The sequence below is a fragment of the Oncorhynchus gorbuscha genome, linkage group LG24, assembly GCF_021184085.1.
Source record: "Oncorhynchus gorbuscha isolate QuinsamMale2020 ecotype Even-year linkage group LG24, OgorEven_v1.0, whole genome shotgun sequence".
Taxonomy (NCBI): Eukaryota; Metazoa; Chordata; class Actinopteri; order Salmoniformes; family Salmonidae; genus Oncorhynchus; species Oncorhynchus gorbuscha.
This window is the reverse complement of record NC_060196.1, coordinates 35,145,958-35,164,460: the sequence shown is the minus strand read 5'-3', so window position 1 is coordinate 35,164,460 and position 18,503 is coordinate 35,145,958. Positions and strand designations below refer to the sequence as shown.

Below are 18,503 nucleotides of genomic sequence, written 5' to 3'. Positions count from 1 at the left end.
TTTTGCGTATGCGTGTGCAGAACAGGGTGGTGTGTATATGCATGGGTGGAAAACAAAATATTGATGTTTTGTTTTTCTTCGAGTGGGGGGAACCAAGAGAGGACAATACACAACTTAAATGAGAAGACATGGGATCTGCTCCTGTGTGTAGCCATGCTTGTGTACCCCCTCTCGTCCCTGCCATTGTGAGGTGTATTTTTATAGATTTTTTTGTCTTAGGGAACAATTCTTCACATACACTGCATATTCACACATACTGTACAAGCCAACCATATACACTGAGTGTACAAAACATAAGGACACCTGGTCTTTCCATGACATAGACTGACCAGGTAAATCCAGGTTAAAGCTTTGATCCCATATTGATGTCACTTGTTAAATCCACTTCAATCAGTATAGATGACGGGGAGGAGACAGGTTAAATAAGGACTTTTAAGCCTTGAGACAATTGAGACATGGATTGTGTATGTGTGCCATTCAGAGGGTGACCAAATATTTGAACACCTTTGAATGGGAAATGGTAGTAGATGCCAGGTACACTGATGCCAGGTACACTGGTGTCAAAAACTGCAAAGCTGCTGGGTTTTTCATGCTCAACAGTTTCCTGTGTGTATCAAGAATGGTCCACCACCCAAAGGACATCCAGCCAATTTGACACAACTGTGGGAAGCATTTGAGTCAACATGGGGCAGCATCACTGTGGCCCGATGTATTGATGCTGTTCTGAAGGCAAAAAGCAGAGGGGCAACTCAATATCAGGAAGGTGTTCCTAATTTTTGATATACTCAGTGTACATGGAACCTTTTTCTTGTATATTCAACTATATATATACACACACAGTACCAGTCAAAGTTTGGACACACCTACTCAATCTTTTTTTTTACTATTTTCTACATTGTAGAATAATAGGGAAAACATCAAAACTATGAAATAACGCATATGGAATCATGTTGTAACCAGAAAAGTCAAGCAAATTAAAATATATTTTAGAATTGAGATTCTTCAAAGTAGCCACCCTTTGCCTTGTGACAAGGTAGGGTGGTATACAGAAGATAGCCCTATTTGGTATAAGACCAAGTCCATATTATGGCAAGAACAGCTCAAATAAGCAAAGATAAGTGACAGTCCATCATTACTTTAAGACATGTTCTACCAAGTGCAGTCACAAAAACCATCAAGCGCTATGATGAAACTGGCTCTCATGAGGACCGCCACAGGAAAGGAAGACCCAGAGATACTTCTGCTGCAGAGGATAAGCTCATTAGACTTACCAGAAATTGCAGCCCAAAAAGATGCTTCAGAGTTCAAGTAACAGACATCAACATCAACTGTTCAGAGGAGACTGCGTGAATCTGGCCTCCATTGTCGAATTGTTGCAAAGAAACCACTACAAAAGGACACCAATAAGATGAAGAGACTTGCTTGGGCCAAGAAACACGAACAATGGACATTAGACCGGTGGAAATCTGTCCTTTGGTCTGATTAGTTCAAATTTGAGATCTTAGGTTCCAACCGCTGTGTCTTTGTGAGACGCAGAGTAGTTGAATGGATGATCTCCGCATGTGTGGTTCCCACTGAGAAGCATGGAGGAGGAGGGTAATGGTGTGGGGGTGCTTTACTGGTGACACTGTCAGTGATTTATTTACAATTCAAGGCACACTTAACTACCATGGCTACCACAGCATTGTGCAGCGATACGCCATCCCACACGGTTTGCGCTTAGTGGAACTATTACTTGTTTTTCAACAGGACAATGACCCAGCACATCTCCAGGCTGTGTAAGGGTTATTTGACCAAGAAGGAGAGTGATGGCGTGCTGCATCAGATGACCTGGCCTCCACAATCCCCTGACCTCAACCCAATTAAGATGGTTTGGGATGAGTTGGACTGCAGAGAGAAGAAAAAGCAGCCAACAAGTGCTCAGCATACGTGGGAACTCCTTCAAGACTGTTGGAAAAGCATTGCGGGTGAAGCTGGTTGAGAGAATGCCAAGAGTGCTCAAAGCTGTCATCAAGGAAAATGGTGTCTACTTTGAAGAATCTCAAATATACAATATATTTAGATTTGTTTAACACATTTTTGGTTATATCATGATCCCATATGTGTTATTTCATAGTTCTGACGTCTTCACTATTATTCTACAATGTATACATTTGTAAAAAATAAAGAAAAGACTTGAATGAGTAGGTGTGTCCGAACTTTTGACTGGTACTACATATATATATATATATATATATATATATATATATATATATATATATATATATATATATATATATATATATATATATATATATGTATATATATGCAAGGAACAGATACACCCATTCAATAATTGAGACATTAAGTAATTCCATCTGATGATTGTTCTGCCACACCTCTATGTGATGATAAGGGGAGGTGAGTACGACCTGAAGGTTGGAGTCCAGGCATCTGCACAAGTCCAAGGTGATAGAGTGGCGTCAATTGAACTGGAACAGGTCACTCATGACAATTGCAGCATCCCTGATCCCCAGCCAAACACAAGCTCTGTAGCTGAGCACCACTTGAGGAAGCGTCCTTCCTCTGCTATCGAGTGCAGATTGATACTATGGTCACAAGAGGGCAGTGTGTCCCAGACTTTGATGGAGGCAGAACAGGTCAAATCCACCTCTTTTCCATCTCAAAGAGAACCCATACATACAAAAGCGAAGTGGTCCAGAGGAATTGTCCACAATGTAAAGAAACCTTACTGGGATATCAATTTAAAGAAACAAACACCACACATGTCCAGGTGAGTAATTCATATCATTAAAACACATATGTAGGAAATGTAAAACAATGTCCATATGTCCCAGCTCCTTAGGTTTAAATTGTATCCAGATGACATAGATAATCGAAACCTTTTGTCCTTCTGTTGTGAAACATAGGGCTGTGCATATTTAGTTTGTTTACTCTCGGGTGGAGATAGAGAAGAGCAGTACAAGGGAAAAGGAGGAAACAATTTGGCCAGAGAGATAGATATGTTCACGGCATTACAGAGATATATAGTCTGAGAACAGGGGCAGTATTGGCATTAGGCTTTCATTTCATTCACCGTCTGTAATACTAAGTATTAATCTATTCAGTTTAATACTAAGAACATTAAAAAAACATACATTGGAGCCATAGTGTTTGGCAGCATAACTGGACACGTTACCCAGTAAAAGTATCCGATTGCTGCCATTGTTTTCAATAAAACATGGGCGTAGGCAGCATGTTTCTCCGACAGGCTCCCGGGTGCTGGTTCTGTTTTCAAGAATTCTACCCTCTGGCCGCGGGTTACGCGTTCAGCATAACAGTTAAACAACCTACTGCTTTCGCGAAGGCCTCGGTGTAGTAGGTTTGTCACAGGGGAATTAATAAAGTGATGTGAATATTTGAGGTAGGGGGAGGAATCTTGGGATACCCCAAAGTCTCTTTCTCTCTCTTTCTCAGTATTGTGCTTTGTCATACCTATTTAAACAGAAACAACAGGTTCAATATTGCCATGTTTCATCACTCGTGAATGGGTCACTGCAACAAGCAGACAATGTAAACATCACCACTCATATTGAGCTGATTGTCACCAGGGTCAAAACTTACAGTGGTATTGCAGAGAGAGGGAGAGAAAGAGCAAATGCAAGAAGGAGTGTGTTTGTGTGTGTGTTAGCATGTGAAGACCCCCCCCCCCCTTGAATTATCCAAAAGTTCAGCTTGTTGTGGGAAGTCAACAGATCTGGAGCAGCCATGTACTGCAGACCTCTTCTATGTTTTGCCAGCCAATAGAATTATGCCGGGACCCATATCACCTCTGCCAGTCAGGTTCCAGGGTGTCCTCCGTAAAACGGTTGGATTGGCTGCAGGAAGGGAGGGAGGGAAAGAAGAAGATGGTGAAAGGGCAATGGATGAAATAACAATACGAATCTTTGAGTTATTCTAGACTGCAATACAGTTAAACATTTAGCAACCACTGCAATATAACTATATGGTAAAACAAAATACCCTCTCCACCTGTCTCTCTCCACACACACACGCACGCACACACACACACACACACACACACACACACACACACACACACACACACACACACACACACACACACACACACACACACACACACACACACACACACACACACACACACACACACACACACACACACACACACACACACACACACACACACACACACACACACACACACACACAACATGAAACCCCTAGTAGGGAAATAGAAAATGAGGCAAATAAAGAGGTACAAAAAGCCTTCCCAATCCACACGTTATTAACTATGATTTACTAATTGTCATTCTCAAAACTGATAGAAGCCCATTTGACCATTGAATTAAAAACGACATAACCACCATCATTGGATCAGCCGTCAAACATCAGAGCATGGCTCCTTTAGTCTTTAAAACTAACATGTAATTTTATTATTATTCAACCAGGTTTGTTAACTGAGAACCAATTCTCATTATTTCAAAGCCCATGTAGTGACTGATGCTGGAAATTAGCGCAAGCTAAAGTAAGACGGTGCAATGCATCTGCCATCTGGTAAATCAATGTGTCAATGTCATTAAATCTGTCCCTATCAAGTAAATCTAGTATTATTTGAAAAAAGGGCAAAAGGAGAAACATAGCCAAGAGGATGTTCTGGGAGTGAAAGCTCGTCTCTCCACTTTCAGTAATCACATTTCGTTATTAGACCGCTCTCCCCCCGGTTAAACTCGGATTTGATGCTGCTGTTGCCGAGGTCCATGATGCCGTGCTCCTGGCTGGCGTAACCATGGTAGTAGTAGAGGGGTAGGCTCGGTTGCCATGGAGTTCCCCATTGTGGCTGACGTGTAGGCGGGGAGGTGGGAGGGGAGGGAGGGCTCCTTTCCAAGGGGAGTTGGCACAGGAGACACCTGAAAAGGAGACCCCGGGCCTGGCAGTGGCGGTGGCTGTCACCCCCCCACCTCCGGGGAGACCATGGGGGTCTGCCGAACCCAGAGAGGAAGAGTCCTCTTCCTATCGATAGCAGGATAGAGGGAGGGAGGGAGAAAAGGCGGAATGGTGGGTGGGAAGGAGTCAGAAGAGAACGCATGGGGAGAGAACGTCACACAGGAGGGGATAGAGGAGGGGGATGGGGGGAGTTTTGCAGAGAGGGAGAGAAGAAAAATGGGTTATAAAGTAGAGGAATGATAAATTCCAACAGAGATGAAAGAAAAGAAAGAAAGAAAGAAAGAAAGAAAAGAAAGAAAGATCCCACAAGAAAGCACAGGACAGAGAGGGGGCCGGGGGGAGGGGGGCACGGGGTCGGTCTAGGGTTCATTAGGAACCCAACTGAAGAAGACAGACTGATATACCTAAGAAAAGCTATTTTTCATTTTGCGTTGCAAAACATTTTTTGTTGTTGTATGCCTTAATAAACACAAACCAGGTGTAGTCCAACCATTTGTCTGAGGCAATACAGCCTCAGCTGGCAGTAGAAACCTTTCCCTTCATGGAATGGAATTGATAAAAAAGTCAGTGTTTGTCATTAAAATTTGAGAAAATGTATTTGTCAATGGGCTTCATATCAGTGACACCCTAACAGTGTTGGCTGCCTTAATTCACTGCATACTGTGGCCTTATACACTCAATGAACAAGTAAAGCTAGATATGGCCTGGTTGAGTGGGTAATGCTCTCGCCTTTGGATCCTGGTTCGATCATGAGCCCGACACATTTGTACTCCATTTATGCTGTCTCTCTGCTTCTGCTCCTATCCTTTCTCAAATAATAAAAGAAAAGTCTCATGTTTAACCTCTGTTCGGATCATCAAAAACTCATGCTCCTGATCAATCAAAACCACTGTTTCAGTCATCTGGCAGATGCCACAAACTCATCCTCAACACAGAGATGCATGGAAAACTAGCATTAGACATCCACTCTAAGACTTACAAAAATAAATAGCCTTTAATGTTTGTTTTATTAATAATTTCAGTACACAAACATAATTTCCTGTAAAGACGTATCAGCACACAAAGATGCTAATGTATCCACCCCACCACCCCAAAAGAACTGATGAACATAAACACCGAGGCAACCCAGTTTGAATAAAACAACAACCAACATCACAGGTACCACGGTATGTGAGATCATGCTACATGAAAACAGAAATTCACATTACCCACAACCCTCTAGCAAGAAGAAAACCCTCTTTGCAACCATTAAAAAACGAAGAATCTAGTGAAGTACCCTCTCAAAGAAAAGGGTTGTTTGAGTACAAAAAGTGCTACATAGAACCATTGCTGTTTGAAGCTTTAATAGAGCAGATATTGTGAGTTTTATCAATGTCATTGTTTGCATCATTTCTAAATCCACTTATTTAAATGTTTTCTTTATTTATATTTTTTACCGAACTCTACTTTTTTCCTCAAACCCTGTTTACTATCAGTGCAATCCCCAGCTTCTTTCTGATTCACACATTGAGCCTCTTGCTTTTGAAAAATTAAAACAATGTTCTTATATTTCAAATGATTAAATAGAAGTTAATACAGTTGTACCATGGTAAGCTACTTAATTAAAGCATTTTGTTTTCAGAAATATAGGGGGTAAACTGTTTGTGCTTACATCTGTAATGAGGGAATTTTGCAAAACAAATTGGTCAGTGATTGGATCACCTTCAACCAATCAAATGTTGTCCAGTTGATAAAACTCCATTCCCTAGGACTCAGTAGAATATATTGCAATGCATAGCAACACCCCAAATATTTACTACACCATTCAACCTTCTACCAAGATGGTGTAGCAGTCACACGTCTTTGTCCTGTCTTGTCTTGTCCCGTCTCGTGTATATATTGTTTTCTTCGTATATCTTTTTAATCTCAATTTCAACATACTCTCGTACAATCCGCCTCACCCAATGTGGTATGGATCTACTATGTTTTATACTTTAGAACCGGAACCCGCATGAGGAGCTAGCCAGCTAACTAGCTACTAGCTAGTAGTCAGTTAGCCACTGCTAGCGGTCATCACCGTTTACTAGGACATCAGCCAGCCTCAACCCGGTCAATTCCTGACTGTCTGCGCAGCGTGATATCAACCAAGAGCATATCGGACTGCTTTTTCTCTACCACATCTCTGGATTTCTACCGTAAGCTCTGAACCTTTTCCTAATGCAAGCTCTGCACACCGGATCATCGCAGCTAGTTAGCTGCTATCCAAGTGGCAACTACTGGCTAACGTCTCTGTCCCGAAGCAAGCACTAGTTAGCCTGGAGTTCGCCTCGAGCTAGGCCCATCTCCCGGCTAGCCAAATAGATCCATCAGACAATTCCTGGGCTTCAATACCTATTTTGCCAATTGGCCTGGACCCTTTGCTGCCGACACGGAGCCCCGCCAATCCATCACAACTGGTTTGCCAACATAGCCGGTTGAGGGGGTTTCAACAGGCTCTCCAGTTGCGACGTCCCCCTGAGGCCCATCTGCTAGCCCCTGCCTGCTAGCTGTCTGAATCGCTGTGTCTCCAGCTCGCCCAGCTACTCACTGGACCCTATGATCACTCGGCTACACATGCTTTGTCTATTGCTGTTTTGGTTAGTGATTATTGTTTTATTTCACTGTAGAGCCTCCAGCCCTGCTCAATATAACTTAGCTAGCCCTTTTCTTCCACCCCCCACTCATGCTGTGACTTCACCAGGCTTATAAATGGTGCCTCTAGAGACAAAACCTCTCTCATCGTCACTCAACGCCTAGGCTTACCTCCACTGTACTCACATCCTACCAAACCATTGTCTGTACATTATGCCTTGAATCTATTCTTTCGCGCCCAGAAATCTGCTCCTTTTATTCTGTTCCAAATGCACTAGACGACCAGTTCTTATAGCCTTTAGCAATACTTTTATCCTGTTCCTCCCTAACCATAACATTTTCCGAAAAGATAGAACTGCCAAAAGGGGCGGAGTTGCAAACTACTGCAGAGTTCTGTCTTACTATCCAGGTCGGTGCCCAAACAATTCGAGCTTCTACTTTTAAAAATCCACCTTTCCAGAAACAAGTCTCCAACCGTTGCCACTTGCTATAGACTACCCTCAGCCCCCAGCTGTGCCCTGGACACCATATGTGAATTGATCGCCCCCCATCCATCTTCAGAGTTCGTACTGTTAGGTGACCTGCACTGGGACATGCTTAACACCCCGGCCTTCCAGCAATCGAAGCTAAATGCCCTCAATCTCACACAAATTATAAAGGAACCTACAGATACAACCCTAAATCCGTACCCAATGGTACCCTCTTAGATATTCTCCTCACCAACTTTCCCTCTAAATACACCTCTGCTGTCTTCAACCAGGATCTCAGCGATTACTGCCTTATTGCCTGCGTGCGCAATGGGTCCACGGTCAAATGACCACCCCTCATCACTGTCAAACGCTCCCTAAAACACTTCAGTGAGCAGGCCTGCCTCACCTGGTTCACCAACTACTTCTTAGATAGAGTCCATGCTCTTCAACCGATTGCAGCCCGCACCCTCCCGCCCGACTAGCATCACTACTCTGGACGGTTCTGACTTAGAATATGTGGACAACTACAAATACCTAGGTGGCTGGTTAGACTGTAAACTCTCCTTCCAGACTCACATCAAGCATCTCCAATCCTAAATGAAATCTAAAATCGGCTTCCTATTTCGCAACAAAGCCTCCTTCACTCATGCTGCCAAACATACCCTTGTAAAACTGACTATCCTACCCATCCTTGACTTTGGCTTTGTCATTTACAAAATAGCCTCCAACACTCTACTCAGAAAACTGGATGTAGTCCATCACAGTGCCATCCGTTTTGTCACCAAATCCCCATATACTACCCACCACTGAGACCTGTAGGCTCTCGTTGGCTGGTGCTCACTACATATTCGTCGCCAAACCCACTGGCTCCAGGTCAAGTCTAAGTCTTTGCTAGGTAAAGCCCAGCCTTATCTCAGCTCACTGGTCATCATAGCAACACTCCACCCGTAGCACGCGCTCCAGCAGGTGTATTTCACTGGTCATCCCCAAAGCCAACACTTCCTTTGGCTGCCTTTTCTTCCAGTTTTCTGCTTCTAATGACTGGAACAAATTGCAAAAATCACTGAAGCTGGAGTCTTATATCTCCCTCTCTAACTTTAAGCATCAGCTGTCAGAGCAGCTTACCGATCACTGTACCCGTACATAGAAAATCTGTAAATAGCACACCCAACTACCTCCTCCCCATATCATTACTTACCCTCTTGCTCTTTTCACCCCAGTATCTCTACTTGCACATCATCATCTGCACATCTATCACTCCAGTGTTAATGCTAAATTCTAATTATTTCACCTCTATGGCCTATTTTTGCCTACCTCCCTATTCTTCTACATTTGCACAGACTGTACATAGTTTTTTCTATTGTGTTATTGACTGTACGTTTGTTTATGTGTTACTCTGTGTTGTTGTTTTTGTCGCACTGCTTTGCTTTATCTTGGCCAGGTCGCAGTTGTAAATGAGAACTTGTTCTCAACTGGCCTACCTGGTGAAATAAAGGTGAAGTAAAAAATAAAAAATAAATACATCCGGTCTAGTCCATCATACAGTAGATGCCATTCACACCTACTTTGAGTTAGACATGCCTCAATATGAAACTTTTGTCTTTTGTCAGTGGTGGTAAGAATGTAGGGACATTGTGCCAAGACAGACATTCAACAACTTACATACGACGGAACAGACATGGTGCACATATATATATATATATATATATATATATATTTATATATAGTATGTTGTCAAGTAAACTAATTCATCAATGTAAAGTGAACACCATTGTAGATGTTTCCATGGGTTTTTTCAAGGGAAACTGATGTTGAGAAATTGGATTGGGTCCATGAGTTATCAAGGCCCTTTATGGGGTTAAGGACACGACCATTCAAAAGTTTGGGTTTACTTAGAAAGGCAGAGTTGCAAAGAAAAATACATATCTCAGACTGGCCAATAAAAATAAAAGATTAAGATGGGCAAAATAACAAAGACACAGACATAGGAACCCTGCCGAGAAGACCAGCATCCCGGAGCTGCCTCTTCACGACAACTGGTGTTTTTATGGGTACTATTTAATGAAGCTGCCAGTTGAGGACTTGTGAGGCGTCTGTTTCTCAAACTAGACAATCTAATGTACTCATCCTCTTGCTCAGTTGCACACCGGTGCCTCCCACTCCTCTTTCTATTCTGGTTAGAGCCAGTTTGCTCTGTTCTGTGAAGGGAGTAGTACACAGCATTGTACAAGATCTTCCGTTTCTTTCCAATTTCTCACATGGAATAGCCTTCATTTCCCAGAACAAGAATAGACTGATGAGTTTCAGAACAAAGTCCTTTGTTTCTGGCCATTTTGAGCCTGTAATCAAACACACAAATACTGATGCTCCAGATACTCAAAAAGTCTAAAGAAGGACAGTTTTATTGCTTCTTTAATAAGAACAACAGTTGTCAGCTGTGCTAACATAATTGCGAAAGAGTTTTCTAACGATCAATTAGCCTTTTTAAAATGATACGTGGATTAGCCAACACAATGTGCCATTGGAACACAGAAGTGATGGTTGCTGATAATGGGCTTCTGTACACCTATGAAGATATTCCATTAAAAAAAATCTGCCGTTTCCAGCTACAATAGTAATTTACAACACTAACAATGTCTACGCTGTATTTCTGATCAATTTGATGTTATTTGAATGGACAAAAAAGTTGCCTTTCTTTCAAAAACAAGGACATTAACTTTTGAATGGTAGTGTATGTTACAGTCTTTTTTTTGCCACAGTTACGGCATATCTGGGTAACCCAGTCATATCTGGGTAAGCATGTTGCAGAGTGGCAGGTTTCCAAATGCATTCCACTAGCTACATGCTGCCACTACTAATGTAAACATGGCATGTATGACAGACCAGTGAATCCATAATAAACCATGTCGACGTACACGCCATAGACTCAGAGACTAGAAGACACTCTCAGTCATACAGACAAACGGACAGACCTGCTCTCTGAACATTCTGGGCTTGATTTCAGGAATGGCACTCACTCTCAACTCATCCTCCACAGCCATGAGCCTGGAAAAGAAGGAGACAATGTTTATTTTAGGGAAAGCTACAGAGCCATGATTCCTTTTATTTCTACTATTTTGGCTCCTAACATTAGCCTTTCCGTTTTTTGAAACAGATATGATGTTCAGGGAATTGAAATTCTCTCTAAAGTAAATGCATTCAAAGTAAATGCTATCTAGGCAAGTGAGCAACCAGACATGAACCTTCTTTCTTGTCTTGTTTTGGTCGAGCTCACCTGTTGATAATGCCTTTGATTTGACTGTCCTTCTCCAGCTGCTGCTGCCTCAGCATGCGCTCGCTGTCGTCCAGCCGGCTCTGGTACTGTGATAGGATCTTGCTGGTCTGCTGCTCCTGTGAAAGCATCCTGCGCTCATACTCCTCCAGCTTCCGATGGGACATTATCAGACGCTCCTTCAGGGAATGGATCTCCTCCTCGTATTCCTTTACCTGGCAGAGAGACGACAGGAGAGGGAGATCAATGCTCTGGAATTCTGAATGCATTAGCATATACAGTTTACATACACTTAGGTTGGAGTCATTAAAACTAGTTTTCAAATGTCTTGTTAACAAACTGTAGTTTTGGCAAGTTGGTTAGGACAACTACTTTGTGCAAGTAGTTTTTCCAACAATTGTTAACAGACAGAATATTTCAGTTATAATTCACTGTATCACAATTCCAGTGGAACAGACGTTTGCATACACTAAGTTGACTGTGCCTTTAAACAGCTTGGAAAATTCCAGAAAAAGATGTCATGGCTTTAGAAGCTTCTGATCGGATAATTGACATAATTTGAGTCAATTGGAGGTGTACCTGTGGATGTATTTCAAGGCCTACCTTCAAACTCAGTGCCTCGTTACTTACTGTAACATCATGGGAAAATCAAAAGAAATCAGCCAAGATCTCAGAAAATAAATTGTAGACATCCACAAGTCTGGTTCATCCTTGGGAGCAATTTCTAAACGCCTGAAGGTACCACGTTCAACTGTACAAACAATAGTGCGCAAGTATAAACACCATTGGACCACGCAGTCGTCATACGGCTCAGGAAGGAGACCCATTCTGTCTCCTAGAGATGAACGTACTTTGGTGAGAAAAGTACAAATCAATCCCAGAACACCCCAAAGGACCTTGTGAAGATGCTGGAGGAAACAGGTACAAAAGTATATATATCCACAGTAAAACAAGTCCTATATCGACATAACCTGAAAGGCCACTCAGCATGGAAGAAGCCACTGCTCCAAAACAGCCATAAAAAAGCCAGACTATGGTTTGCAACTGCACATGGGGACAAAGATCATACTTTTTGGAGAAATGTCCTCTGGTCTTATGAAACAAAAATAGAACTGTTTGGCCATAATGACCATCGTTATGTTTTGAGGAAAAAGGGGGAGGCTTGCACGCCGAAGAACACCATCCCAACCATGAAGCACGGGGGTGGTAGCATCATGTTGTGGGGGTGCTTTGCTGCAGGAGGGACTGGTACACTTCACAAAATAGATGGCATCATGAGGAAAGAAAATGATATGGTTATATTGAAGCAACATCTCCAGACATCAGTCAGGAAGTTAAAGCTTGGTCGCAAATGGATCTTCCAAATGGACAATGATCCTAAGCATACTTCCAAAGTTGTGGCAAAATGGCTTAAGGACAACAAAGTCAAAGTATTGGAGTGGCCATCACAAAGCCCTGACCTCAATCCTACAGAAAATGTGTGGGTAGAAGGGGGCCTACAAACCTGACTCAGTTACACCAGCTCTGTCAGAAGCAATGGGCTAAAATTCACCCAACCTACTGTGAGAAGCTTGTGGAAGGCTACCCGAAACATTTGACCAAAGTTAAACAATTTAAAAGCAATGTTACCAAATACTAATTGAGTGTATGTAAACTTCTGACCCACTGGGAATGTGATGAAAGAAATAAAATCTGAAATAAATCCTTCTCTCTACTATTATTCTGACATTTCACATTCTTAAAATAAAGTGGTGATCCTAACTGACCTAAGACAGGGAATTTTTACTAGGATTAAATGTCAGGAATTGTGACAAACGGAGTTTAAATGTATTTGGCTAAGGTGTATGTAAACTTCCGACTTCAACTGTATTAGGCATACGCGGCCCCAGGATAAAGTGACTAAGGGTGTAGTTGAAATCGGGGGGAATTATATTGAATTCTGCTTATATCACGCTGTACCACAATAACCATTATGCGCTGGTGTTTCAACGATGATGGTGATATTTACAAATTCACTGAGTTAACAGAACATTAAGAACACCTTCCTGATATTGAGTTGAACCCCCCTTTTGCCAATTAGTCACGTCAACCCACCACTCAATCATTTGAACTTTTTAAATATTTTTATTTAAGGTGATAAAAGTAAAGCTAGCCTGGTCGTGGAGACGGGTATGGTATTAGGGCTTCTATACTACACTTTATTCCACACCTGTAGCACTTTATTGGCGACTTTTTCACAGTGTGAAAAACATGCATGAAAAAATGTATGTACCATCTGGTAGGTGAGGAATTCAATTAATTAAAGCATTCCTTTCTTCAAGGAACAGTCTAGCAATATTCTCAGGTCCCAATCATGGTGCATCAAATTATGACATAGAGTGAAGGTTTTCCTTTGACCCTGCCATAACATTCTTGGAACATCATGCTGGAGGTCAAATGTTACCATACAACAAAATGGAAATCAGATAAAGACATTCCCTTATAATCTAGAAACCTTCTTTAATTTACCAGAGAGGCTGTCATCACCACCAAAATAGACTCACCCTATCCATGCGTGACTCATCCATGCTCTTGGAGTACTCCTTCAGCTTGAGGTCCTCAAGGTTCGATGAGCTACGCAATATTTCGATGTCGGCAGAGAGGTGTGGCATGTTGGACACCCAAGCCACAGTGCGCTCGTTGGGGGTCAGGGTGGAGGGGGACTGAGAACCCTGAAAGCAAAGAGGCAAGATGATACAGGAAGAGGCTCAGAAATCACATGATCATGCTATCAAGATTATTAAGACTAAAAGGTACTCCTATCTCAGAAAGTATTTAGGAAAGCTTGTGATGTTGTCTAAACTGTTAAAACAGATTACTTAAATGACTAGCTAAACCAGCAACACCTTTCTGTGCTTTTTGGTTGGCTATCCATCGTCATCATCTTTACAATATGCCAAACAATAGCCTTCAATACATAATTGATTTTCTTTGATCTTCCATCTACATTACATAATTTTTACATTATGGGAAACAAATATAGATTTGTTTAAAATCGAACAGAAATGACATGTTATCAACACTGAAGTTGTGACACAGGCTAAGCTATCTCAGTAATCCATCCCTCCTAAATCAGCGGAGACTCTGAGAATCACAGAAGTGTGATTAATATTGGCACCGGTTATTAACAGGTTTGATTGTACATGTAGCCGAGGTGGTTTGTGACAAGTAACCTTGCCTGAGAACTCTAGACTCGTTTTAGCTCCCAGAGCTAATGCCAAGGCTTTAGCTCAGTGGACTAACACGATCTCAAGTCTCCTGGATTTCTCCAGCTGGATACCCAGGCCTTCCAACACAGAGCCCATGGCGTTCCATTAATAGACCTGTTTATTGACTGTCGGCTTGAGCAGGTGCTGCTGTGGAGGATGCTGCTGCTGCTGGGACTGCGGCTGGGGCTGCTTGGTGTTCTTAGTTGGGGTGTCTGTGGTCTGAGGCTGCTTTGTGCTCTTAGTCGGGGTGTCTGTGGTCTCTCCGTTCCCCCCCTGTGGCGCCCCCTGGCCATCCCTGGCAGAGCTCGACTGGTGCGGGAGACCAGGGGCTGGGCTGTCAGACTGTTTGACGGACAACTGCTGCTGTTGTTGCTGTTGCGAGGGCTGCCTGCCGCCAAAGCTGGAGTCGGGCGACTGGAGAAGGAGGTTCCTGCTCTGGGGGCGGGCCTTGGGAGGGGTGGAGGTGGCCCCGGGACTGATGGACAGCTGGGATTTGAGGCGCTGTGGGGGAGGCGGTGCTACGGAGCCATGACGGACAGGGTACACGGTGGAGGGAGGAGTGGCCAAGGAGGTGGGAGTGCCCGTGCCTGTGGCCGTCTGAGGGGTCATGCCCATAAGAATCTGCTGCTGAAGATTCTCCTGAGAGAGAGAGGGTGGGCGGGAAAAGGAAGAGAGGGAGAAAGAGGGAGGGGGGGCAGGAAATATTTAGAAAAAGAAGATACAGTATTTGAGATCAAATACTATAGGAGAGGGAGAGAGAGGGAGAGAGTGTAAGAGGAGAGACAAGGAAGGAGATGAAGAATGGTTGTGAAGTCAATTTAATTGGACAACTCCTTTTAATTGGACAATCCCTGTCTAACTTGTTTTCAAGCATCTACAGTAGTCATACAAACAATAGGCAGATACTGTACATTTCACTATCAATGCTTCTAAAAAGTGACTGCTGGGTGAATTCATCTTGTCAATTTATTTTGAAATTATATGAAATATCTATTTAAATCTATGATGGGGTTTGTCAATGCAACAGACCGCAACAACAGTCTGCAACAGCCTGATTGCTAAATGTAATGTCTACAGGTGTTACATGCACCGTGTGGTGTATGTTTAGTATGAAGGGATGTATTCTTGTTAACATGCACTTAGGCTCTGCCAATGTCATCTTAAATGCTGCTACCGGAATGAATAAAGTTGAATTTAATTGAAATTGATTTCGTGATATTTTCCTGGAATACCGACCTGTACTTGCAGCGAAAGCTGGCGCCGGGCGTATTCAGCGTTCTGGTTTTGCCGCGTGTAGTCGTCACTGTAGCTGTGCGAGTGGACAACACTGGGCTGCACCAGACTGCTCTGTGGCCGCAGGGCTGAAAGGTCCTCGCTACGCGAAAAGCCGCCGTGGCCAAATGCCCGCATGTAGCCCTGTTGGTGGTGGGCATTGTCAAGCTCTGGGGCCAACAAGAGTGGAGGGGGAGGTGGCTGGGCCTGAGGACGACTGTGGGGTTGACCCCGAGGGCTGTCGGCAGCCAGATGGAAGAGGGGATTCTGGAAGGAGAGGGGGAAGTGCATGGCGGCTGCCGCATGTTGCTGCTGCTGGGAGAGAGAGTCAGTGGGACCCCCCATGTGGTGAAGGGGTCCCCCCATCTGGCTTAGCCTCAAGCCGGAGCTCCCAGAGCCACCGGCGGACATATGGCCTCCCATGCGAAGCGGGCCGCCCAGGTTCCCGAAACTGTGGCCCAAGCCTGCTATAGAGGCCTGGGAGGAGTTGAGCATATCGCCCACTGAATGGAGGTTGGAGATGCTATTCATGCGTGAGTCCTGCAGGTCCATCATGGACACGCTTTTGTTAACACTGAGGACCTAGGAGAGAGACAGAACATAACCTGTCAACTGGAATAACCTATTACAATGTCACTTATAACAATGTTCACTACTTAGTTATTCGGGAAATTCATAACTACATTTTGAGGTATACTACAAGTTGTAATATACACTGAGTATACCAAACATTAGGAACATCTTCCTAATTTTGAGTTGCACCCTCCCCCCTATTGCCTTCAGAATAGCTTCAATCCGTCGGGGTATGGACTTCCACAGGGATGCCGGCCCATGTTGACTCCAATGCTTCCCACAGTTGTGTCAAGTTGGCTGGATGTCTTTTGGGTGGTCGACCATTCTTGATACACACGGAAAACTGTTCAGCATAAAAAGCCAAGCAGCATTGCAGTTCTTGGCACAAACCGATGCACCTGGCACCTACTATCAGACCCTGTTCAAAGGCACTTACATTTTTGCCTTGCCCATTCACCCTCTGAATGGCACACATACACAATCCACATCTCAATTGTCTCAAGGCTTAAAGATCCTTCTTTAACCTGTCGCCTCCCCTTCATCTACACTGATTGAAGTAGATTTAACAAGTGACATCAATAAGGTGTCTTTCACCTGGATTCACCTGGTCAGTTTATGTCATGGAAAGGTGTTCTTAATGTTTTGTATACACAGTGTATGTGTCCAACTCAAAGTTTTTGTTGGTCAATTTACTGATGTCTGCTAAGTGGCGATAAATCGATGCATCAAAGTTTACCTTTGGGTCCGGGTCAGTGATATCAGAACTGCTGGTGCAGTATGCAGGGCTGGACCGAGCCAAGGGGGGACGGGTCACGTAGAAAACATCCTTTGAGCCGTGGGGGTCTCGTTCTGCAAAGCTTCCCATGCTTACATGAGACGAGAGGACACCACCCCCAGATAATCCCGCGGTTGGGGAGGGGAGACGGGAGATGTCTATTGAGCTGGAGATGATCATCATCATTATCTATCATCACTGCCATTGTCAGGGTCTGTATTTTAAAGCTATACTACAGTATATATTGTAGGGGACCCTCAAGGCTCACACCTCACCCCTCTTTGCATCAACATTATTTGTTTACAAAGACTACAAACGACAACCAAAAGCATCAACAATGAAATTGTACCACCCTAGCTGTTGGATTATATTAAAGGTTAAACAAGGCATTTATAACTCATGCTCTTCAATAATAAATGCATATTGTTTTTATTTTTATTTAATTAGGCAAGTCAGTTAAGAAACAATTCTTATTTTCATAACTGCCTGTTCAGGTGCAGAATGACAGATTTGTACCTTGTCAGCTCGGGGGTTTGAACTTGCAACCTTCCAGTTACTAGTCCAACGCTCTAACCACTAGGCTACCCTGCCGCCCCAATCAATTGAAATGACTATTGAACCTGAAGAATTCTTACACAGATGGTGCGTTTAAGCCCGGAGCAGTTACCTGTTCAGGTCCCGCATCATGAGGCTCTGGAAATCGGATGATACCAGGCGATTGAAGGAGGGCCGTGTGATGAGCCTGTCCTGCTGCCTGTCTGGCTGGTGGCTGGCCTGCCGGTGGAGCTGGGGGTTCCTCAAAGCTACACTGATGTCATTCAGCAGACGCGGCAAGGGACCAAGCTTCAGAATAGCGTCCTGGGAGACAAAGCGTAAATGAAAAGATGTGACTGTTTATCCCAAATTCTGTCCTTTCTCCCAAAGAGTGCACTCATTCACATCCATTAATGGATTCAAAAGGAAAATACTGTTATAAGAAATGTGTTGGAACCTCTATTTAGCACAGGGCTGTTCATTTCCGGTCCTGGAGTGCCAAAACACTTCTGGTTTTCATTCTTTCCTTCTAACCAGGGACTGATTCAGACCTGGGATACGAGATGAGTGAAATTAACTACCAGTTAAAAACAGAAACGAGAAGTGTTTTGGCCCTTCAAAACCGGACTTGAACAGCTTTGATCACGCCCATGCCTCAGTGCTTATAAATGAGTGGGGAGGAGTGCATAAGTGTACACTTCTGGAGAAAGGACATGGAGTTGGGATACAGGGATCATGGAGAGAATTTGGCTACATCTCAATAGTCTAGAGTGGCTTCTTTTCCTCTCATTCATCGACACTGA

At 43.5% G+C, this 18,503-nt stretch overlaps 1 protein-coding gene across 5 annotated transcripts in view; it reads right to left on the bottom strand.

The window, feature by feature from the left end:
- Positions 1 to 2,304: 2,304 nt before the first annotated feature.
- LOC124013029 (ras/Rap GTPase-activating protein SynGAP-like) overlaps positions 2,305 to 18,503 on the bottom strand; it is a 92,918-nt gene continuing 76,719 nt past the window's right edge. For 3 of the 5 annotated variants that reach the window (XM_046327139.1, XM_046327140.1, XM_046327143.1), the window contains 9 exons: positions 17,834 to 18,024; positions 17,128 to 17,332; positions 15,783 to 16,400; positions 14,661 to 15,185; positions 13,842 to 14,009; positions 11,302 to 11,513; positions 11,045 to 11,072; positions 4,696 to 5,013; positions 2,305 to 3,857 (listed from right to left, as the gene is read on the bottom strand). In XM_046327139.1, coding sequence (XP_046183095.1) covers positions 4,705 to 5,013; positions 11,045 to 11,072; positions 11,302 to 11,513; positions 13,842 to 14,009; positions 14,661 to 15,185; positions 15,783 to 16,400; positions 17,128 to 17,332; positions 17,834 to 18,024 — 2,256 coding nt within the window. In that variant the 3' untranslated portion in view covers positions 2,305 to 3,857; positions 4,696 to 4,704. Of the gene's footprint in view, positions 3,858 to 4,695; positions 5,014 to 10,999; positions 11,073 to 11,301; positions 11,514 to 13,841; positions 14,010 to 14,660; positions 15,186 to 15,782; positions 16,401 to 17,127; positions 17,333 to 17,833; positions 18,025 to 18,503 lie in introns of all 5 variants that reach the window. The other 2 variants (XM_046327141.1, XM_046327142.1) reach the window with 2 other exon arrangements.